The sequence below is a fragment of the Mustela lutreola genome, chromosome 6, assembly GCF_030435805.1.
Source record: "Mustela lutreola isolate mMusLut2 chromosome 6, mMusLut2.pri, whole genome shotgun sequence".
NCBI lineage: Eukaryota > Metazoa > Chordata > Mammalia > Carnivora > Mustelidae > Mustela > Mustela lutreola.
In genome coordinates this window covers 14,001,917-14,027,610 of record NC_081295.1, presented here as the reverse complement: position 1 = coordinate 14,027,610, position 25,694 = coordinate 14,001,917, and the positions used below count along the sequence as shown (strand labels likewise).

The window sequence follows — 25,694 nt, the reverse complement described above, 5'->3', positions numbered from 1 at the left end:
AATTGCATTTTAGATAGAGATTTAAGAAACGACATGAATAACTTTTCAAAATTAACATGCCAAATGGAAAAAAGAACCATGTTAAGAATTTTAATAGATAACAGATTTATAAAAATGAGTGTTAGGTAAAATTAATTAATTGTACTTGAATAGAATATGGATTTCCAGAACTTTCCACCCCATCCTTCTCAACTTACTGTACAAATCTACTTGTCAAGTGTTGGAAGTGGACTCTTTCTCTATCCTACATAAATTTAGCCCAGAGTGCTGCAGCTAAGAGTTTGGAATCTTCCTACGTATGTCAGTAGGAGTTAGAAAAGGAACAAGAAAAGGAGCCTCTTACCCCAAAAGCAGTTTGGAGGTGGCCCAGAGGAAGAACCTTAGTAATTTAGTTGAGGAAATGACGAGAAGGAAATTGTATCATGTCTCAGGAACCATGTGGAATTCCAAGATAAGAAAAACAGTTGCTAATTTGAGTATAAAAGCAGGAAACATGATACACTTGTTTCCTTTTATGCAAACACAAGTATATGAGGGGTTGTGTGAAAATTATTTTTCTCTTGCTGAGCCACAAAGACATAGAATCAAAGTGCTTCTTTTGGACATACTGGCTTTTCTTTCTTTCTTTTTTTCTTCTGTCTCTTCTATTTCTTGTGGATATTATGGCTAATAACACAACAAGTTTAGGGAGTCCATGGCCAGAAAACTTTTGGGGTAAGATATTTTCTTTAACTGTTTTTAATTTAAAATTAGGATGCAGAAAATATACTGCATCATTTATTAAAACATTGAAAATCTCTGAGACATTTTGTTTACCATAAACTGATTATTATTATAATAAGTATATTCATGTAAAATATCTTTAAAGTGGGTTATGAGGACACTCAAGAAGAATCTGGGCAACATGTACAGATTTTGGCTGGTGTTAAAAATATAATTAGGAAATACTGAGAATAAAAATGAGAAAAATAAAAGGTGGAAATAATTGTTTAGAATATGATAATGTGGGTTTTGTTGGAAAATTAAGTTTTATTTGTCTTAAGGTTATAAATTATATGTATTATATTAATGAAATCAAGAATAGAGGTTCCTTTAGCTTACTCTGTCAATGTTATACTCTTTAATTTCCAAAGTGAGTCAAAATAGCGAAATCTATACTTCAGGAGTGTGATGACACAGATAAAATAAGGAATCTTATAAAATTAGACGAAGAAAAAGTTTAGTACAAAAAGTTCACTGGAAACAACATCACATATAATATTAAAAGGAAAACTATCACAGGGGGAAAAAGAAGCAATATAAAAGTATTTTTTGGCTGAGTTCAGACACAGCTACTAGTTAGTTAGGCATCAACAGCAAGGTAAAGCTGAGGTTGAAATAACTAGTTTTTCAAGGCTAAAGAAGGGAAGGCCTAGGGAAGAAGGGCTAAGATGTAAAATAGGTAACTATTCTTGGATTCAGGGAAATTTTAAAAATAATGGGAGAAATTTCAGTTAAATTCAGAAAAATTTTTTTTTAAAGGAGACAATGGAGTTTCTGAAAAGATCAATAGTCTTATTTATTAGTCCAGAGCAAGTTTTAAGTTCCCTCAGGGAACTATTTCATACTTTCTTTTGTGATTTGTGAGGATGCTTTGGAAACTATCAGTGAAAGTGAATAGCAGTGTTGACCATCCCTAACAACCTCACCTAGCTGTCCGCCATCATACGAATGTGCATGAAGGGAATGAATTCTTTTTTTTTTTTTTTTTAACCATCAACTCTTTGTGTTTGCTTCAGGTCTGGAAAGGAGGGATATTAGTGAATATCCTAATCTAATTATTAAAAAAAATAGGAAGAAAGTAAGTTATGTTTGCATATTGTAAAGAATAGCTTTGGTGATAAGTAATTCCAGGTAGACACCAACACACAATACGTCTTAGAATTATGGAAGTCTTCCTTATATATTTGTTTTATATATATATATACATACATATAAATATACACACACGTATGTCTTCCTTATATATATGATTTACAATACACATCTTCATTTATAGAGAAAGTGAATGTATCAGACACACTGAACATAGCTAGAGTCTGTTTACACTATATTCATCATTACAAATTTTACTGTATAAATCAGTCAGAAGTAAAGTAGTTCTTTCTGTAAAAATTAACCTGGTAAAGCCAGATATGTTTTTTTCCCAGACCATTTGAAGTTAAGTTTCAAGTTTACTTGAGTAAAAGGAATTATTAGCCACAGACTGAAACACGCACAATGATTACAAAATGAACCTGAATTAATAAGAGAATGCTTAATTGAAGTCTATTTGCCAATCCTAAAAAACGAATTCTTTTTAAATATAAAAATTTGTGCTGGAGAAGGAATTAAAACTCATTGTTCCAAAGACAGTTGCTACTGTTTCTTTGTCTTAGTATGTGAATACAATGGAAAATAGTTGGAAATACTGAAAACCAGGAAGGGGAGTGTTACATTGATAAGCATTAACAAAACCAATACAAATATGTTGAACAGATATAGTGGGGATGATTTAGGGAAAAATATGAAAGATTTAATTATTTCTTCTGGGATAAAAAATATTAAGCGTAAAATGTAAAAATCTGAATGTAAATATACCACATGTAAAAATTTCCTAAGCTATAAATGCTGACTTTTTATATTTTTATTTTTTGTACCTAAATGGTTATCTGTTGTGATCACTGACTCCACAAATACATTATTTTGAAAACCTTATAGAGTACAATGTGCTGTCTATTGCACCCCAATTGTCTGATTGACATTTCAAATTTAGAGAAAAAAGAATAGTTGAGAAAAGCAAGACTTGTGCATTGAACCATATAAATTTCTCAAACTTAACACACTTAGGATATATAAAAAGTTTTCCAGATAAGATTTTTTTTTTTTGGTTTACTTTAATAAATAAGATAATGATACCAGGTTAATACCAATAATAATAGCTTGCATTTTCATGGTAATCACCCACTAAAACTTACTTAATGGTGTGTAAGCATTAGAGTAATCAGTGCAAGAGGGAGCAAAAAAATTGGTTTGAGACTGACAACCCAGCGGAAGACCACCGTGTTTCCCACTTTTGCTTTCTGTAATGCATTTCCCTTCTCTATAAACATTGACCACCGAAGCAGCAAGAAGCAAAACCTATAGAAGTTTGCTGCATCTCGCCTTTATGAAACAAGATAATAAGGATACACATGTATCCTTAACCTTGGTTATCTTTTTGATACTTAGAGTCCTAAAGAAAACATAGTTTTGGTTGAACTTCCTGTCTCACCATGCATTTTTTTTCTCTTGGCTTGCACTGTGAAAAATTGGGGGAATTATTGGTTCAGGGGCTTGCCTTCATTCATCTCATTTAATTCATAATAATTCTTACAAGTATTATGTCTGTCTTCAAGAATATCACACTCTTAGAGATTCTATCTCCTTATGTATATAAATATATGACTATTTTATTATGGAGCAACACAAGACAATATATGCAAAAATGGCAACAATTGTTATGAGTGTTTTAAAAATGGCTGAGATGACCCCAAAATCTTTCTTAGAAGAAAAAAATGAGGCTTTACCTGTTCCTATAAGTCAAATAAGGTTGAAAGAGAGAGATAATCCTTGGAAGGGCATTTTAGTCACTCATGTTCCCTACATTAATTTACTAACTCATTCACTTATCTCCGAATCCAGTTCATTGGTTTACTCTGAAGCATTGACTGACCCTCCACTATATATTAGTCAGTGGGTTAGGTGTTAGTGATACAAGTAAGGCATAGTTGGACAATTTCAGGGATTTTGGAAGAAATATTATCAGCCAATATGCAGAAGCAAAAACACACTATGTTCCTAGTGGTGATGACTTGAGGCGGATTTGTATAAAGTTTTGAATGTCAGTGTAAAAGTTTAACCTGATTTGGCAAAATAATTTTGAATTTGATGACTTCAGATCTCCCTGTTTTCCTTTTCCTTAGGATTTTTCTGTAAGGTTGGAAAGGGCATAGGGTGGGGATGGGGGTTATATATTAAGAAGGGTATTGTTAGAAGAGGGCCTCTGATTCTTGATCCAGTTCTGGTCTTTGACGACATCTGCTGATGCCTAGTTCGCATCTGTCTTTAGGACATTCCCCTTCTCTTCCTTGTCTCCACTGCTGAGGGCTCTTACCATAAAAATCTGGCTCCCGTGGTCCATGCAACATTTGTTAATGGAATGGTTTTTCCTTTCTTTATGTCCCCTCTGGTCTACTGCCTTTCATTCAGATAATTGTCCATCTGTCTCAATGGTACAGAACAATATTGGATGCTCTCCCATAATCCTCAAGTTGTAAAAGCCTCTTGAGGTTGGGCTGTTTCTCTAGGTACCCTAGACTCAGATGTTCCGATGTCGACCATCCCCACTTCTACTTTGTGCATCAGATACCCAGGGTTTCTCAGAGGAGCCTGGCACCTTCCCCATTTGGACCACAGAAAGCTAAGAATGGATACGAGCTTCTCTGGGATTCTCTAAATCAATCTGTAATTCATCATGGACAGAGACAGAGTGATGAGGGCTTCTCCAAAACCCTTACTACTCACATACTTTCTAGCCCTTCTCCTTGTCTCTCCAGAAGTTTTTTGCACTGCTTCTGCTAATTGACTTGTTATGCACTGAATGTTTGTGTCATTCCCCTTCAAATCCATATGTTGAAGCCCTGACAGTGCAACAGATGGTATTTGGAGATGGGGAGGTAATTAGGTTTAGATTAGGTCATGAGCATGGGGGCTGCCTGATATGTTTAGTGGCCTGAGGGAGAAAAAGGAAGAGAGATTGCTCTCTCTCCCAGTCTCTGGGAGTATGCACTGAGGAAGAGGTAAGTGAGGTCACCTGCAAGCTAGGAAGTTCTCACCAGCCCCCACACCATGCTGGCACCTTGATCTTGGACTTCCAAGTCCCCAGGACTATGAGAAACAAGTGTCTATTGCTTGAGCTATGTAGACGATGGTATTTTATATAGGCTTCCATACTGACAAGGATAGGACTCAGACTGTGGTTCATTTTTCCCAATACTGTACTTTATGGTAAAAAGATAAATTTTTGAGTCCTTTAGACTCAGCATTTTCAAACTCCAACCAACAAACAAAACAAAACACTCTTATCTCTTTCAAAATGTCTAGTGAATTACAGGAAAACAACTGGTTTTCAAGGTTTTTACTTATTTGCTTTCCTCTGTTTTATATATTTAATAATCCAGGTAGAAATTTTAAGCGTTAGTTTTTCTCTTTTTCTATGTATGCTTGCTAACAGTACTGATCCTCTCCAAGGTAATCAAAGAGATGAAAGGTTGTGGATTGATTTCTTGGGGAATCAAGTGTCAAGGGGAGAAAACCTTGGCTAGTAGCTGAAACTGAAAACTCTATTCCTTAGCCGATAAAAAGCTGGCTTTTAAAAGTCTACTCCTAGCAGATGGGAGCAGGATGTTTCCAGAGAAACTGGGGACAGAGTGAGCTTACAAACTGGACATATACACCCCAATGATGTCCTCTGTATTCCAAGTACTATTATTTACTATTATATTTCATATGTATGTCTTTAATTTGTTTTTAAAACTCTTGGACCTGTATGCATCATTGCATATTAAAACAGCCTACCAATTATTTCCCTTAACACAGTTACCTAGAAAGCTTGAAAAATAAGTGTTTATAGATGCTTCTATATAAAACTGGTGCATCTGAGTTATGTAGAAAAATTTGAAAATGCATCTCTCACTGGGCTTCATGCTCAGAGATAATGATTCAGTAAGGATGAGCCTAGAAGCCTGTAACAGGACACTGACCTTGGAGTTCCTGCATCTACATTCATAAGAGAAATTTGTCTGTAATTGTCTTTTCTTGTGGTAGCTTTGTTACATTTTGGTATTAATGTTATGCAGGTCTCAAAAAACAAGTTAGGAAATGTTTCCTATATTTCTATTTTCCGGAATAGGTTGTGCAAGATTGGCATTATTTTTTGTTTAAATGCTTTAGAAAAGTCTCCATTATAATTATGCATAGCATTTTTTTTTTACTGTGTTAATATAGACTTTATTCATTATAAGTTGCATCACTCCAATTCAAATTGTTTACAAACAAAAGTGATTTATTGATTCATGTAAATGGAAAAACCCAGGGATAGCTTTACTTCTGGTACTACTAGATATTGGGGCTCAAACTCTGCCATTAAGAATGTCTCTCCAGGGGCGCCTGGGTGGCTCAGTGGTTTAAAGCCTCTGCTTTCGGCTCAGGTCATGATCTCAGGGTCCTGGGATCAAGCCCCGCATCGGGCTATGCATAGCATTTTTAATAGGAAACTTTTAAATGATGGAGTCACCGTCTTTAACAATAGTGGATCACTTAGATTTTCTATTGATTCTTCTATTTGGTATGGAAATTTGTATTTTCTAAACATTTTCCCACTTAAATTTCCAATTATGTTGCCTTAAAGTTGTTCAGGATATTCTCTCATATGTTTTTCCAATATTTCCTTATGAAAATGTTAAAATATATAGAAATACATAAGGGGTTTTTACAGTGAATACCCATAAGTCTACCACTTAGGTTCCATCACTGGCATTTTTACAATGCTTTTTTAGTTCACCAATATATTAGTTTATATGTCAAAACAGACTGGAGATGTCCATATATTTTCTCTTAATTACATCAGTATGTATATCATTAATCAGAATTCAATACTTTTATTTTTTTTTCTCTTTAAGGTCAAATTTACCTACAATGAAATGTGTAAAATAAATAATAATGAAGTGCACAGATCATAAATGAACATTTGCTGAATTTTGACAAACATGTACACACCTGAGTAACTCAAACCCCAATCATAGTAAATATTATCACCAACCCCAAAAGTTCCCTAATTTCACATCCTGGTCAAGTCCTGTCTACACCATCCCCAGAAGAAACCATTATTTTGATTTTTTTTAAGAACAGATTAGTTTTGCCTGTGGTAGAACTTCATATAAATGAAATCATACAGTATTTACTCTTTTGGCTACTAAGAATAAAGCTGTAATAGAGATATTCCTGTAAAAGTTGCTTGTTGATATATGTTTTCATTATTCTTGATAACTTCCTAGAAGTAAAAATGCTGGTCATTGCGTTGCTGTATGTTTGATTTTACAAGAAATTGTCAAGCCTTTTTTCCAAAGTGGTTATGCAATTTACTTTTTACAACAATGAATGAAGATTCCAGTTTTTCGTATCTTTTCCAATAGCTCTTCTTTATTCTTAACCCTTTAGGTTATAGCTTTTCTGGTCAGTATTTACCTTACTGTGGTTTCAGTTGTATTTCCCTGATGGCTAATGATGATGAGCAGGGGTTGGCAAGGTATGACTTACAGGCAAATATGATGTATTGTCTGATTTTATAAATTTTAAAGCCTAAAATATTTGCTACCAGGGTCTTCACAGAAAAAAAAAATGTTGATTCTTGACATTTAACATCTTCCATTGTGCTTATTCGTCTTTCAGTATCTATTTTGAAGAAGTGTCTGTTCATTTCTTTGACCCACTTTTACTTTCTTTACCTTTTCTTTGTTTTTGTTTTGTTTTGTGGTCTTTTTATTACTGACTGTGAAAGTCCTTCACATATTCTGGTTATGAGTCTGTTGTCATATATATACTTGTAAATGTTTTCTACCTGTCTGTGGCTTGCTTATTTATTTTCTTACATGTCTTTTGCTGAGCAGATTAAAAATTTTTCAAGTCCAATCTATCTACCTAGGTATCACCTATCTACTGAGTGTGTGTGTGTGTGTGTGTGTGTGTGTGTGTGTTTATTTTAAAGAAAATAAAAGAAAATAGTCTTTTCTATTTACACTGATACTGTTTCTGATGTTCTTTATTTCTTCTTGAAGATCTAAGTCTTTAATCTGATATTATTTCCCTTCAAGCTAAAGATTTCCTTGAACAAAGCTTTTAATTTAGAGCTGCTAAGGATGAATTTTTCTCCTACACCTGAAAGATTCTTTATTTCACCAGTATTCTTAAAGGATAATTTCCATAATATACAATTCTGGGTTGATTAGTTTTTAATTATTTTGAATTATGATTGTATCTTACTAGAGATTAGTAGTTAGTCCAATAATTAGTTTTTATGAAAGTGATATTTCATTGTTACATTGTTATTTTTAATTTGGGTGCTTTCAGTTTATCTTTGATCTTCAGCTGTTTGATTATGACTTGAGTATGTATGGTTCTATATACAAATATATATATATTTTTCTTGCTTGGTATTTCTGAGACTCTTGAATCTGTAAATTAATTTCTTTCACTAACTTTGAAAAACTTCAGCCTTATTTCTTTGAATAGTTTTTACCTTCATTCTCTCTTTTCTTTGCTTTTGGTACTATAATTACACATATATTAAATATTTTTATATTGTTTCATAATTCTTAGAGACTCTGTTCCCTCCACCAATGTTTTTTTTCTCTATTTTTCAAATCGTATCATTTCTATTATTTTATCTTTAAGTTTACTGACTCATTTCACTGTTATCTTTTTTAAAAGATTTTATTTATTTATTTTGAGAGAGAGAGTGGGCGTATACACGCATGCACACATGATTGAGGGAGGGACAGAAGGAGAGGGACTGAGGATCTCAAGCAGATTCCCTGCTGAGCACAGAGCCCAACTTGGGGCTCTATATCATGACCCCGAGAACATGACCCAAACTGAAATCAAGAGTTGGATGTTTGATTGACTGAGCCACACAGGTGCTCCTCTTCTCACTGTCATTTAAATTCAATGTTAGATTCATTGAGTGAATTTTTTTATTTTTGATATTCTTAGTTCCATTTGGTTCTTTTCTTTTTTAAAGATTTTATTATTTATTTCAGAGAAAGAGGGAGAGAGAGAGAGAGAGTGCAAGCAGGGAGAGCAGCAGGCAGATGGAGAGGGAGAAACAGGCTCCCCATTGAGGAGGGAGCCTGATGTGGGTCTCCATACCAGAACCCTGGGATCATGACCCAAGCCAAAGGCAGACACCTAACCAACCGAGCCACCCAAATACCTCCAATTGGTTCTTTTATAGAGCTTGTATTTTCTGCTAATATTTCCCACTTTTCATTCATTATGAATGCTTTCCTTCATATCATTGATCCTAAATATACAAGTTTAAAATTTTTATCTGTGAACTCCAACATCTGGTCATTTTAGGCTATGTCTTTGTTGACTACTTTCTCTCCCAAGAATGGGTCACATTTTCTTGTTTCCCCATATGTTAAGTACTTTTATACTGTATCATGGACATTTTGAATGAGGCTTTGGATTCTGCTGTATTACCTTGAAGAGTTCCCCCCCCCCCCAATTTGTTCTCACAGGCAAATAACTTTGTTGAGAACTCAAACTACAAAAACCTATAAAGCCTGTCTTTTAGAAGGCCACTCAGGTATCAGTTTAGGACAGTTAATATTTTGATGTTCTCTAGCTGTGCTATTTGAAACATGCGATGTGGCTCTGGAGTCAGCTGTAAATATGGGAAATGCTTATCAATAAACTTTTGAGATCCTCTGCTGGCATTCTCTTTTCTAAGATCTTTCTCTCTCATATTTAAGCAGCTCTGGTTGCCACAATCTCTGTCTACTGTTTCTCCAACCTGGAAACACTGTAGGTTTTCAATTGGTATTTTACCTGCTGACATAATTAGGACTGGAAACTGTCCTTAGTTAGAAGTCTTGAAAACTGGGAAATTCGCCTACTGCTTGGTATTCTTGTCTTCCAAGCATCAACTTCTCTCTATGAGCTGCTTACATTTGATCATTTATTTATTGCCTTTAGGTAAGATTTTTTGAGGGGGAGGAAAGCATTGTTGTTTCCAGTGCTTAGTTCTTGTACCTGGAAAATCAGTCCATAAAAGCTAACTTGGAATCCTCTCTTCATGTGTTTTCACTGCCTACATAATCTGTTCTAATTCCATTTTCTTAATTTCTGACATTGGTAATTCACTCCCCTTCCTTCTCCCCGCTTCCTATCTTGATCATTCCTACCAGTAGTTAATCAATTTTTAATTAGGTTTTCTTTTTTATGGAAACCACATTTGGTTTTGATAACTCTGCCTCTTTGTCTCTTTCTTTTTTTCTTTGTTCTATGTCATTACGTTCTGCTTTCTTTTAATTATTTACTGTGTTCCATTTTACTTGTGTTTGATTTAGCTGTTTTTGTTAGCTTCTTGGTATAGAAGCTTATAGCATTGATTTTTCAGCCTTTCTTCTTTTTACGTGTATGCCTCTAAAGCTACACGTTTTCCTCTACACACAGCTTTTGGTGTATTTCACCAAATATGAAAAATATTTCATATTTTTAATATAATTCAGTTAAAATATCTTCTGACTTTCATCAGATATTTTTATTTCATTACTTTTATAGGTTTCCATTATTTGTTGAAAATTTTCAACTTGTTATGTATTTTCTTTAACATATTAACTCAGTTATCTTAATATTTGTGTCTGATAACTGTAATATCTTGATAATTTATAGTTATTTTTCTATAGTATACTTGTTCTCTTAGTTTTTGCTCCTTTGATCTGGTCTCTTGGAATGCTTGTAATTTGTTATTTATGCTCAGTATTGTTTTGGGCATTGTAGAAACAATTTAAGGCCCTGAATAAGACCATCTTTTTCTAGAAGGAATTAATCTTTCTTCTGGAGTTAGTTGCGGTCATTTCATTTTATTCTAATCTGATCTGATAGGTATTTGGATCTGATATGCATTTCGACCTTGGTGAGGTCTGCTCTTTCTCTTAATTGCTATCACTGTTAGAGAGTAGCTTTGCAGGGGCCCTATTCAGTGTCTGGAATGTTCCCAGAGTCCATCTTCCTTGGCAGTTCTTAACTCCAATTTTTGTTTTCCAAATCTACTTAAATTGCATAGAATTCTACTCAGATTTTTTGCCTCTCTTTATAAATTATTGTTACATGAGTTTTTTTTTTTTTTTTTTCTCCTGGAATCTATTCTTATGAGTTAGCAGTTTTGGCAGGTCTTTGATAGCTTCAAACAGATTTAAAAAAATATATTTTTAAAATTTATCTTTGAATTATTCTCAGTGTTTTTCTATAGGTTAATTAATCATGTATATAAAAAAGGTGTGCTACAGTCTTCCTTTTGAATTCACTTTGTACTCTAGTAATAGTGTTGACTAATCATATTTCAAATATGGCTTATACTCTATGCCTTTAGTCAAACCACTTACAATTCTTCCGGGCTTTTGTTTATTTGACCCACAGTCATGCACAGAAAACAACTCAAATCTCATTTCTTTCATCAAGCTTTTTCTAACCATTCTCGATGTAAGTTATGTTATCTTTCATTTGTAATGACATTTTTATAGCCCATGATGCTTACCTATCTAATTTACTTCTAAAATATAGTATCTGAGCCTAGTTTCTATCAATCTTGAAGGAAAAGGAAACCAAGAGTGCATATTAGGCATCAGAGGTGGGACAAGATGAAATTTTAAATAGGGTGATCAGGGTAGGCCTAAATAAGAAAGCAACTTCTGAGTGAAAACTTGAAGTTAGCCCTGGTCATAGCCAGGGAATTTCAGGAATAGATTATTACCAGTCAAAGCTTTAGGTCAGGAGCACATCCAGTGTGTTTAAGGAATGGTGTGGATGGAGCGAAGACAGAGGAAGAGTAAAAAATGAACACAGATAATTGAGAAAAAGTCCAATTGGAACTTAAAGAACATTTTTAGAAGTTTGCTTTTGCCCTGGGAGAAGTGGAGAAAAAAAACGGATGTGATTTGACTTATATTTTCAAAGGTTTAGTCTGGCTACTGTATTAAGAATAGAGTGTTGCTGGGGGCTGAAGGCAATGATAAAAGCAAGAAAACCAGATAGACCGTCTGAATATTTCAGTTCAGCTGTGGTGGGCACTGAACTCGGGAGATAACAGAGTTAGATAAGAAAAGTTGAATATTGCATGTATTGTAGGAAAAAACCAAATGGGATTTACTGGTAGATAAGCTACACATAGAAAATACTTAGTCTTTGTTTACTTTATTATAATTAATTGAGTTTTCTATTATGTTATTCTCTAAAATATTATTGTCAAATTGTTATTTTAAGAATATTTTTGTAAAATTCTTATTATTGCATGAACCATCCTCCTATTACTCTACAGTACCAAGAACAGGAGAACTTGCTTTAATATTAACAGAGCTTCTAATTCTTACAATTGCAAAAGGTTTCCTGAATTGATCAGTGTTCCATTCTGTTGACGCTGATAAAATCACTTTCAGATACTGGAACAGTTCAATAAAAGACCACTAGATGGTGACCTCTACTAAATTTTAATGCTATGAACAGCCTCTGAAACATTGATTTGATGTCCTGAAAGCCAGATGCAATATTAGAATCTTGGAATTGAAAGACACTATAGTGGCCATTATTATTAGGTCAGGAAGGGTCAAATGACTTGAGTACGTTATACAACTATTAGTAGAAAGAGTTATTATTCATTGAGGATTTAGGTACCAGCCCTTTGTTATTTGTATAGACACACGTTACAAATCAGGATAAGGATATCTAATTTATATGACTTACCTTACTGATGTTAAAATTTGTTCCTTTTGTTTTCAAAGGAAGACCTGAATTTTTAGGCCTGAATTTTTAAGCATAATTGTTTTGGTCTCATAAATTGCATTATATTATAATTATATGAAAAGGAAAACCAACCATAAAATTATGGCTAACTTTTCCTCCCCTAAGATTATTGATAAATAAGAAGGCAAAATGTGCTTTAAGAAAAATATCTGAGCCATTGTATTTTTCAGGTACATTTTTTTAATAGTACCTTTAGAAAAAAGGCTTCCGGGGGCACCTGGGTGACTCAGTGGGTTAAAGCCTCTGCCTTCGGCTCAGATCATGATCTCAGGGTCCTGGGATCGAGCCCCACATTGGGCTTTCTGCTCAGCAGGGAGCCTGCTTCCCTTTCTCTCTCTGCCTGACTTTCTGCCTGCTTGTGATCTCTGTCTGTCAGATAAATAAATAAAATCTTAAAAAAAAAAAAAAGAAAAAAAGGTTTCCAAAATTTATTACCAAAATCTGCCAGAATGGAATTATATATATGAAAGATTTAAAGCTGTAAAGCCAATAGATTCTGTTTTCATCATATATTTTCTTGATTCTAGTTCGATTCAGAAAAATTATTAACTCCAGTTAAATTTTTAAAAAATCCCTATGAAAGACCATTCTGAAACAGGCTATACTAAAAATTATGGTTCGAACAGATAAAGGGTATTAAGAAGACATTTACCTTGATGAAGACTGAGAAATGTATAGAATTGTTCAATCATTACACTGTACACCTGAAACTAACATAACACTGTATGTTAATTAAAGTTAATAAAAAATTTAAAAAACACATGACTTGGCATTTCTTTCTGATTGCTTTTCCCACTTGTTTTTGCAGTTTTGTTATTTAAAGGAGCTTAACAAGACAAGCTTTTTACCAGTAGTTCAGCAAGTTTTAGAGACTCATGTCATTACTAACATTTGTAACTATTAAAAAATTCTGCACGTAGAGCAATGGCATAAGAATTAGTACGATAATTTCTAAACAGAGATCTGACTGACTTTATGGTTTAGGAAGCCATTTTCATGGTACATGCACCAACTGAACAATGAAAATTAAGCAAATCCATATCAAAAGGAGTATGGTTTTTTAAATGTTATTTTTATAAGTTTTGTAAGCTCCATCTTATTTTATATTCATTGAAAATGTAACTCATTTATTATTAATGTATATATAGTGTTTTCATGATTGTCATGTATATTTAAAGTTTATTATTTAATCTTTTTCAGGTATCTATATAACCCTAGATAGTCTACTTACAATAGTAATATGGTATTTTGAGTCATTATTACCTATCCTGCCTACCATTTCCCCAAATTTAGATTGTTTTCTTTTTTTTTAATTTTTAAAAAATTTTTTATTGATTGATTGATTGATTTTTTTAAAAGATTTTTATTTATTTATCAGAGAGAGAGAGGAGAGAGCGAGCAGAGGCAGACAGAATGGCAGGCAGAGGCAGAGGGAGAAGCAGGCTCCCTGCCGAGCAAGGAGCCCGATGTGGGACTCGATCCCAGGACGCTGGGATCATGACCTGAGCTGAAGGCAGCTGCTTAACCAACTGAGCCACCCAGGTGTCCCTAGATTGTTTTCTTATATTTAATATTATAGTATCTTAAATGTTATAGATAATATAGCTCTACCATGTTAAATACTATATTTAATATTTTATTAAATATATTTAGTGGTACTTTATATGATGGCACAGATGATAGCTCTACCATCTTAAATATTATATTTAGCATTATAATATCATAAATATTATAATACTATATATAAATATTATGTAGCCATAAAGAATCATCATTTAAAATAGATTTCTTGTCAGATTGCTCTCCTAGAAATACTGTTCTAGTTCTAGTGTCACCAAAATAATCCTTTTACCCACAAAACTGAAATTTTTCACTTAAGAAGATTTTGATGGTTGAACATACTCTTTAACCACTGGTCTACTGGAGTTTAAATGTTACTCTTGTTTTCTTATGTCAGAATAATGTATTTTGGAAATCAAACAGTGACCTGGCACGGAAATCTATTTCTTACTCCATGTCTTTTGGTTGCTTTTGCTAATTTTCTCAATTTAATAGAGAAGACATTATTTTACTTTGAATCTACATTTTAAAAGTTTCTAATTTTTTTTTTCTTGAAACAGAACCTTATGCTATTTTTCAGTAAAGAGAAACCATTAGGAACAGTTTATTTGTTAGGAGAGACAGTGATAGAGAACCTCAAAGGGTATAAACACTGAAGCCTTGCATAGAAACTCCTGGAACCCTTAAATGCTTCTTTACTGGATAACTGAATCTATTTTCTCTTTCAGGATTCTAGTTTTATCTCCATTTAGTTGAAATGAAGTGAATGTATCTCTTTAATATCATATGTTATATCTGCTTGTATCCTGAAATATTTAGAATTCTCAATCAGACTCCAGTGTTTACATTGCTTTATACATAAAAGCAGGGGCATATACTTTGCAAACGAGTATTTGTCTTCGCATTTTACGTCATACATAAGTAAAAGCAATAGTCCCCTGATCAGTGCTAGTTGTCAGTATTCAGTTATTAAAATACACTAACTTAGTTCTATCACATAAACTTTAGACACTATTTCAATATCAATAAAGTTGGGATTCAGAGCAAAGACATTTCTAAGAGTTAGTTTTTGCTGCAAACCTTTATCTGTAATTCTGTATCTGAAGTTTATATTTAAAATTCTCCAGTAGAGGCTGTTGATCCTGGAGAATATATGTATAGAATGCATAATACTGCTTTAGCACAATTTCCCCATATATTTCTGTTTGTAACAGGTTGCCAAATCTAGTATTGAATTGGGGTGCCTGGGTGGCTCTGTCAGTTAAGCATCAGACTTCTGGCTCAGGTCACGATCTCAGGATCCTGGGATTAAGCCCTGTGTTGGGGTCCCCTCTCAGCAGGGACCTGCTTGTCCCTCTGTCCCTCCCCCTGCTCATGCTCTCTCCCCTCAAATAAATAAAATCTTTGAAAAAAACCTGGTATAAATTGATATCTTTTTATGCATTTTAAATTCTTCACTTTCATTTTAGATTACTTTTTCTGACAATGAACTTAAGAAATAAAGTATTTCCATTATGGGGTTGTGTGGGAATTATGTGATATAATGCATGAAAAGTAGTGCTTGTGACCTATAAATTAATTAAATTAGAAACATACTATAGTAGTTTTTAAATTTTTTATTAAGATTATTTATTTCCTTATTTGACAGAGAGAGATCACAAGTAGGTAGAGAGGCAGGCAGAGAGAGAGGAGGAAGCAGGCTCCCTGCTGAGCAGAGAGCCCAGTGCAGGGCTCCATCCCAGGACCCTGAGACCATGACCTGAGCAGAAGGCAGAGGCTTTAACCTACTGAGCCACCCAGGTTCCCCAAACATTCTATAGTGTTTTACAAAATAATGAAATAAAAACAGGGTTTCATTTTTTATATAAATTATATTCTTCCAAATATCAAAAATTTCCTAAAGCTTTGATTCAAACTTTCTGGGGTTTTAAATTTGGTCCAAATTTAGAAGGAACTTATAGTTTACCTACTAGGTCTGTACCTAATGCATTATTTTCCTATTCAAAAATAAAATATTTGGATGAACTGGAGTTTATTATTCACTCATTATTCTAAATAGGAAGATAATATTTCTGAGTGATTTTGTTCAGACTCTTTGATTCAAGTGTTTCTCATCATAATTAACTCATGGTTTCTCTGGGGTATAAATTATAAATAAACTTTTCCAAGGATGACTGATCACTTAAAAACACACAATGAAGGGGGCACCTGGGTGGCTGGGTGGGTTAAAGCCTCTGCCTTCGGCTCAGATCATGATCTCAGAGTCCTGGGATCGAGCCCCACATCGTGCTCACTGCTCAGCAGGGAGCCTGCTTCCCCCCTCTCTCTCTCCCTGTCTCTCTGCCTACTTGTGATCTCTCTCTCTCTCTCTCTGTCAAATAAATAAATAAAATATTTAACAAAAAACCATACACACAATGAGGAATTATTCAAATTATATGCAATATATCTTACAGAAACAAAGATTGCCAAAAACTCACCGAAGTCAGGTAAAATTAGTTTCTTTTCTTAAACCAAAGTGCCAAATTTTGTAAATTGCCTGGACTCATTTGAAAAGAAGACGAAGGACTTAGTTCTATGAAATATTTGAGTAGTTCATGATTTTTATTTATTTTCTAGAGCAATTAAAACATTTTTCAATGAAGTATAGAATTTATGTAGCCATTACAAGTGACCAAATCTTAATGGAAATTTAATGTTAATGATCACAATAACAAATAAAAATGAGCAAATCTATTCTGTTATAAACTTACATAAAGTAGTAAAGGCATATAAGTATCATAAAGTGAGCAGATACTTAACACTTCCTAAAACATTATGGTTTAATCTGATTATCAAGTTTCTGCTAGAATATAACATCATAGTTGAGATCTTAGGAGCAGAATTCTCTGTACCTCAGTTTTCAACCCCACTGCCCCCGACCATGTCTTATTTCTAGTGCATTAGAAAGTATAATACTTTGGAATAATTTTTAGATTCTTTTGACTTGGGTCTCTCATGACCAACTTTTTCCCTTCCTATTTTTACTGTCACTTCCCAGACTAAGTCATTATTACTATTGCATATCTGAAGCATGGCAGGCATGTCCAGACTTGTTTTACTATCCACCCTGCTCTGGGCCTGGGTCTATCTCATTTATTGCTACTAGCTCTATATTCTGTCCTTCCTAATGGGTCGCTTTGCTTAACCCTCTGTTTTGCTTGTCTTGCCTGAGCAGAGAGACTGAACTTTCTGGAGAGGCACTCATGACTTTCCATCATCTGACTTCAATCTGCTCTGGGCATTGAGGCCCACAGCACTCTCACTTCAGGTTTCAAGGACATTTTTCTTATAGATTAATCTATATAAGTCTGCATAAGACTTGAAGAAAGTCTCACAGAATGTAGAAAACTCCACCAAAGCTAAGACTTGCCAATAAACTTAGCATTACTTGGTATCTAGTGGGTGCTTTATATGTTAAACAAATTAATAGATAAATGTCTTTGGGGCATGTAGCCAGGACTTACTTAGTCCTAAAATTCTCTTCTTGGATTCAGCGCTAGCATATTGTTTTGTGTCCTCAAACCTCCCAAATTTGTCCTTCTTTGTTGCCTTTTTTACTTCTGCCACCTGTTAAACTGTGATTTTCCTGGAAGTCTATTCTCAACTCACTTCTATAAATGCACTCTTACTTTTAGTCAAAGTGCTTTCCATGGATGGCAGAAAGTCTCCTGGAGCACGGAGAGTCCCAGTTCTGCTTCTCTTTAAGCTCCATATTTATGTAACCCTAATTCCAAATGAGTATCTCAAGGGCATTCAAGTTTAGCATCTTCCAATACCAACTTCGCCTTGTTCCATAACCTGACATTTCTCCCCGGTTTGGATGAATGATATTCGTATCCACTCTCACCTGCCCATGTCAAAGTCCCAGGAATCATTCAGGTTCCTTCTTTCCTCCGTGCAGCAGGGTATGTTTTTATTGGTGGACTTTTATTTTTAAAGGATGGAGGTGGGGAGGAATTATGTGTCCTTTTTTCCTAATTTTTTTTTTTTTTTTTATCTTGAAAGATCCTAAATTTTCCCCTCTTCTCTTCTTCATTGTGTGGTTTCCAAAAAGCACCTCTCCTTTTCTTTTTCAGTTTTTAACAGAAAAACATAATTTTTTTTATTGAGACATAATTCACCTTTATTGAGACATAATTCGCATCTTATATAATTCACCCATTTAAAGGATATGATTAAATGTTTTTTTATAGTCACAGAATTATGTGACCATCACACCCATCTAATTTGAGAACATTCTATCCTTCAAAAAGAAACCTCTGGCTGTTAGCAACCCCTCCCATTCCTTTCCACCCCACGCACCTGCCCTAGGCAATCACTAATCTGCTTTTGCCCTAGTTTTCCTCATTCTGGACATTTCCTGTAAATGGAATCCTACATGATGTAATCTTTTGACTGCACACTTTATCCTCTTCTTCCTCGGGAAGGATTACTTTCCAAGCCTGCTTCCTCATGTTCCTGCGTACATCTATTAGTCACTTTACTATAGTTGTTTCCTTCAGAGAACAGAGTATGTTTTTGTTATATTCACACTTTTTCTGAAGTTGTCACTCCTCTCAGTGAAGACTTGAGGTAGAAGCATGGAGGAGAATGTACTGGTACCTGTTTTATCAGTTTACTTTCTAGGTAACTTGAAATTTGGATGGTCTTTGTCGTCTAATTATGCTGAAGGCCTGGGTTTTGTATAGTTCTATTCATGCATCTTGTTTTCAGAAGAAATATTGGGAAATCCTGATTCACATGGCTGACATTGTCTTGGCAATCCAAAATTCCTACAACTTCCTTTTCAGTTTCCAAATATTTGGAGCACTGATAGTTACAAGTTAAATTTGAATGTTACTATATAACCAGTAAGTCTGATTTTAGTTTCTGACTGTATTTATTCTTTATTTGCTTTTTCCAGATAAAGCCTGTTGCAAGAGGTTGCATTTGAAGGCCGAGTCAATATTATTTTTATGAGATACATTTTGGAAGGACAGTAATTGGTTTAGCAGAGCTGTTCTAAGTCATCTTGTAATTAGGAAGTCATCTCCCTATTGTAAAAAATTTATTGTTTAGATTTGATATAATCAACTGTTTCAGAAGAATTTGATATAAGTATTTGTGAAAGTAGAACAAAACATACGTAGTCTGGACACAGAAGATAAATGTGACAATATAAAGTGTAGGAACACCAAATATATACTAATATAAAGGAGCAATGATTTTTCTTATGTATGATTGTTTGGTCTCATAAATTGCATTGTACTGTAATTATATGAAGAAAAATTATGGCTCACTTTCCCTCCCTGTATTTATTAACATTGGTTGGTTTTGCTATTTCTGTATTACAGATTTTCTATATATTACCCTAGATTACAACAGAAAACTGAAAAAAAAAACAAAAACCCTTGGTATTCATAAAATCTAACTTTCTCATTTAAAAGCTAAGGAGTCCAAACAAATTTCCTAAATATCACACTATATGTTAGTGATAAAGCTGACTTGAGAACTCTGAATTGGTTAGCTTTTTCTGTGGAACCAAGTACCCCAAAACATAGTAGCTTAAAAATATCATTTATTTAGTTCACAATTCTGTGGGTCAGGAGTTTGGACTGGGATCAGCTTCATAGGTTTTCTACTGGTTTTCCCTCATGGGCCACAGTCAGTTGTGTGGTTAACAACTGAATTATCTAGGATGACCCCTTCATGTGTTTGGAGGTAGCAGGCTGTTGGCCAGGGCAATAGTGGTAACTGGTCCAATGTGTCTCTCGTCCTCAGTAGGCTGGGCTTGTTCAGATGCCTGGCAGTTACAGGGCTTCCAAGAGCATCAAGGGCAGAAGCTGAAAGACCTCTTGAAGCTTAGTCTTCATTTTGCTGTTTCATGTCCATCCCCTCTTACTGGCCAAAGCAAGGGGTGAAGCTGGCCCAGCTTTGAGGGGTAGAAAATAGACTCTACCTCCTGATGGGAGGAACTTCAAAGCACGTGTATCCCTTTTCTTGCTTTCCCACTCTCAAAACCCGGCTTAGCTAATTTCCAGTCCAGGGTCATCTCCATGCAGAATCCCTAGATGAGCAATTAGATAAGACAGCTTCCCTCTTAACATTAAGTAGAAGACAGAAGACAGAAACTTGAGTCTTTATCCAAAAAGCAGTACTTGAAATGAATCTTGAAAAATAGGTTTTTCAGAAAGAAATTTAAAACTCGTGTCTAGGCAGAAAGAAAAATAGATGGAAAGGAACAGAGTTTCAGAGAAAAAGGCAGGCTTTGGGAGAGTGGGTTAGATCACGGAGTGGAGGGTAGGGAAATGTGAATTATAAGGCTGAATGGGTTTTCTAACATCCAGAGTTTCTTTACATTCAGCACAGTGGCTCTGCTATGAAGCTTTTCTCAAAAATATGCTTTCAGTTCACAAGAAACAGTAAGTTAGAATTTCCATTTTGGGAAAACAACTCCCCTGCCCCTGAACAGGAAATCTGGACAAGTACAAGTTCTGTGAATTGAAGGATACTGATGTATAGCAGAGATTCTGTGGATTCAGGAGATAAAAATTTCTTTAGCACAATGAGGGCATGACAGCAGCATGACCTGGAACTGGTGGTCCAAGAAAGAGCACAGGAGTCTGCATAGGTCATGCCGTCAGTGAGTCAGAGATACAGGGTACAGTCCCGGAGCTCAGGAAATCAAACATAAATCAGTCAGCCAACCAGATGGTTCTAGCTCATCACTTCCTTCTCAGAAGCAGGATAGGAAGTGAGACATCATGAAGCCCGCAGGTGGAAGACATCACTGGGGTCGATGAAAGCAGACAGGAAAAAGCAAAGTCCAATTTGACTACAAAATCCTTTATCAATTTCTGGCGCCTTGTTACCGCTATAACTCAAAAGGAAATTTGGACTGTATTTGCAGCCTTATAAAAATGTATGAACTAAAGAACAGCCTTTAAAGAAAAGACTATTTTTATTATTTATTTCTTTAGGTGAGAAAATAGCATAAGCAACGGGAATGCTACTGCTAAACATGTCATTTTCTATCATTTTGCTTTAAAGAATGCAAACATATCAGCTGATATTCATATGCGTCTAGCACTGTCTTTTAGTTCCCTAATTCAGAATGTTTCAACAGAGCACACGTTCCAAAGTTGCTATTTGTGCTTTGCCTTGTGTTTTTCATGGAATGCCTATTTACAAATTAAATTACCTATTTGATTTTTTTTTTTTTTTGCTTGTTTGTTTCAGAGGATGTCCTAACGTCCTTCACAGTGTCCATTGCAATTGTGCTCATCATCGCAGGATTTATCTGGGCTCTGTTTGTTTGCTTGTCCCGAAGAAGAGCCAGCGCCCCCATCTCGCAGTGGAGCTCCAGCCGGCGATCGAGGTCTTCCTACCACCACGGCCTCAACAGAACTGGGTTTTACCGCCACAGTGGCTGCGAACGGCGGAGTAACCTCAGCCTGGCCAGCCTCACCTTCCAGCGACAAGCTTCCCTGGAGCAAGCAAATTCCTTTCCAAGAAAATCAAGCTTCCGGGCTTCCACTTTCCACCCCTTTCTGCAGAGTCCCCCACTCCCCGTGGAAACGGACAGTCAGCTGATGACGCTGCCGGCCCGCAGCACGGTTCCCGCCGCCAGCGCTTCGCACAGTCTGGGCCGCCCTGATTTCCACTGGTCCAGTCACAGCCTCCGCATGGGCTTTTCCACACCGCCGCCCCCTGCCTATGAGTCGATTATAAAGGCGTTCCCAGATTCCTGAGGACCGTGCTTTGGTTTGTTTCTTCCTTTACTTGTCTTTTACTGACACAAAATTGCAACCAGGCAAAACGGAATTAGGAGCGCGTGGTCCAAACAGCTCACGAGTTGCCGAGCTGAGTTCACGCTTCCTAAGTTGGACATTACAATGTAAATCATAGTTTCTTTGAATACGTGTTTTCCTTCCTCGTGACTCACAAAATAGTGGTATTTTCCAAATAGTTATCTATTTATGTATTTTGAGCTCAACGTGAAGGTTATTCAAGACAGTGATTCTTACCTAAGACTCAGCTGTGATACAGAATATATGTGTGTGTATACACATATATATATATTTTAGACAAAAATAATTAAAACTTCAGATATTTGTGGTTTACAATCCTCATCCACTGTCTGATGTGACTATAAAGGGAAAAAAGTCACTATGTCACTTTTTAAAAATAAACCCATCCTAAGGAATTCTAATTTTACTGTCTTTAGAATGACATGAATCATCTGACAAACCTGGATTTTTAATGGATTATATGAGCATAAAAGTGACAAAACAGAGATTTTAAGTTTCTTTCATGGGACTCATTTTTGAGAGGTATGGGGACCAAGCGAAGAAAGGGAATCTCTGTGGCTGTTACAGAACACTTCAGTTTGTTTGTTTGTTTGTTTGTTTTTTAATTTGACAGAGAGAGAGAGAGATCACAAGTAGGCAGAGAGGCAGGCAGAGAGGGGGAGAAGCAGCCTCCCTGCTGAGCAGAGAGCCTGATGGGGGACTCGATCCCAGGACCCTGAGATCCTGCCCTGAGCTGAAGGCAGAGGCTTAACCCGCTGAGCCACTCGGGTGCCCCAGAACACTTTAGTTTTGACACTTACCCCCCCCCCCCCCGCCTCTTTGTGCCTTTCCCAAGAATTGTTACCTATATCACTGAGGCAAAACCCATGGCTTTACTGAAAGGTGTTAACTTTTCTCCACTGTTGCAGTTATGTTGTTAGAAAACAACAGCAAATCCAATTCATTGACCTAAAAACAAACTTCAACACTGAGCTTACATTTTTCCTAAGGGATAAATTGTATTTCTTAGATCTAAATCTAGCAATTGGGAAAGCACTTTATCTAGGGACTTTCTCCTAGAACTTTACAAGCAAACAAATAATGGTCCGTAGGGAGAGAATCTGTCATGAAATACAGGTTATAGCCTTGAAGAATTCTCCTTCCTGGATTGACTCATCAGGCATCATCCCTTGTGTGCTTTCTCATGAATTTCAACCTCAGATCCTATGAACAGTCTTTGTACAATGATTAGACCATGTCATATGGTCCTTGGTGCAGACAGTTACTTAACGAGTCTGCTTCCTCAGAAAGCCACCCTTATAAAGAAAGGTACATTCCCAAATATGGGTGCTGGAGGGCTTCAGTGGCAAATGCCTGTGACTACCCCTTTTCACTTATGGACACGCATTCACTGCGGTATTATTCAAAAGGCCTGTGGTTCATAGCTGATATAGTGACTAGCAAGCTTATTTTGCTGTTCGTTTATTTCTCTGAATATTGGGATTTCTAGTGAAGAAAAATGTACTCTCACTTTGGTTTCTGTAATGCAGTGCTCACAGATATTGTGTCTATATATGGCTCAAGAATGTAATAATTTCTATGTAGTGAGAGATTGTGTATAGCCTTTTCTTTAATATTTGTATTTAGCATATATTTTCCATTGTTCCTTAAGGACAAGTATTCTTAATGATGCCTATAGAATGATGCTCTCTAATGTAACAGAAAGAAAGAAAGAAAGAAAGAAAGAAAGAAAGAACGAACGAATGGTTTACAAGATAACCAATTTGTTGTAAGTTGGTTTTTAACAAATTCAGCAATTGTCATATAGCCATGTAAGATTTCAGGAGAGCATTAACTTAGTAACAAGGCTATCTTTTGCTTGCATATCATCATCCTTAATGTTTAATATGAGAAGTAAGCCAAATGTATGGTTTTTGTCTAGAATTTATATTGGGAATAAAAGTTGCTTTCTATCTCTCAAATTAGGAAAATGGGAGTATCTTCTGCTGAATTTAACCATCTGGCAGAATTGTTGCCACCCCTCTCCCCAAGTTATGGAATAGTCAAAATGAATATTTTATAAATATTGTGCAATTTATGAAATGTGTCATTAAAACAAAAACTAGGGACTTTTTAACTTGTATCTGTTTAATTTGAAATGTTTAGTTGATTATGAAATAAAATTAAACTGATGTCAGTTTTGATTCACAGTTTATGTGAGTGACCTGTGAATATCTGAATATCTTATATTTACTTTGGTATTTTAACCTAATCTAGATCATTCTTTATCTACTCTTGAGATGCAAATTTTATTTTATATAAAAATGTGTAACTAAAAACAAGTAACACCATAAATAAATAGAATAAGATGTTTTAATTAATAATGCAGATAGATGATGAGTATGCTTTTGTTGAAAACATTAATTTAGATTGTATATTTTCAAATATAAAATTCAATATTATCAACCATAGTCACCATGCAGTACACTACACCCCTAGAACTCACTGTTTTATAACAGGAAGTTTGTATCTTTTGACCACCACCCATTTCACCATCCCCTCACTTCTGGCAATCACTAATATGCTCTCTGTATCTATGAGTTTATTTTTTTTTATTTTTTTTTATAAACATTTAAAATACAGAGAATATTAAAATAAGAGGAATTTTAAATGTTAAGCAAATCCACGAAACAGAAAAGGAACGCTTTTGTGTGCAAAAGGGATGGAATGAATTACAAAGAAAAATATTAATAGCTTTGATTATCTGAGAAATTCTGTAATTATGTCCATCAAAAGATAAATTTATCCAAAATTTAAAAGCAAGAAGGAGGAAGAGAAGAAGGATAAGAAAGAGAAGAGGAGAAAGATAGACTCATCTTACATATAGCAAGCAAATGGTCAATATCTTTAAGTTATGATTAGCTCATACAAATGGATATGGAAAACATTCGGTTCTAAATTGATAAAGGAGTTAAGGAACAAAGAGATTATTAATCAAGAAAATACAGTTGATTAACAAGTATATGGTGAAATAGCCAATATTACTACTAAGAAATGGCTTTTGTATATTTAAATGGTATTCTAGCCTTTTGTCTACCAACTTAGCTAATCATTTATAAAAGTGGATCTCCTCGCTATTGACAGATAATCTAAGAAATAAGCGATCTCACACATTTCTGATGGCAAGGAAGATTGGGAACGCTCTTTTAAAAGGCAGTCTGGTAAAATGTATCTAAAACCTTGCACTGGACAGGTTATGAAGTCTCATAGTGTCTGCTAGGTACACAGTTTCCTTTGATAAAGATGGCAGTGGTCTTGTCGGGAGACCAGTCTTGCCATTCTGGACACGTGTGTCTCAACCAGAACATCTTGTAGCAGATGGTGAGTAACTGAACAAATTAGATCTTTCCCGCTTTGGGCTGAGAAGGTTGGGATAAAGAGAGAGCGTGGGAGAATTGCTAACAGCAACACCTCAAAAGGGAAGGAGATACTAGAATAGCAAAAACCTGGGGCAAAAACACAGCAGCATCTTTTGATAAACTCCTGTTACTTAAAGTTACTTATATGTTTTTTATGATTCCCAAACTTGAAAGATATTAACCTCTAAACCAGTTCAAGGAGAAATAGACCCTTAACGTGTCTTTACCGGGATTATTCTGCCTTGGCCCAGGCAGGTAGATC

The 25,694-nt window shown here is 35.2% G+C and overlaps 1 protein-coding gene across 1 annotated transcript; it reads left to right on the top strand.

Annotated features, from left to right (window-relative positions):
• The first annotated feature begins 514 nt into the window (after positions 1 to 514).
• Positions 515 to 22,519, top strand: MYCT1 (MYC target 1). Its single transcript, XM_059176731.1, is given in 3 exon segments — positions 515 to 616; positions 618 to 714; positions 21,463 to 22,519. Coding segments are annotated over 3 exon segments (711 nt in total). The 3' UTR covers positions 21,975 to 22,519.
• Positions 22,520 to 25,694: the final 3,175 nt, after the last annotated feature.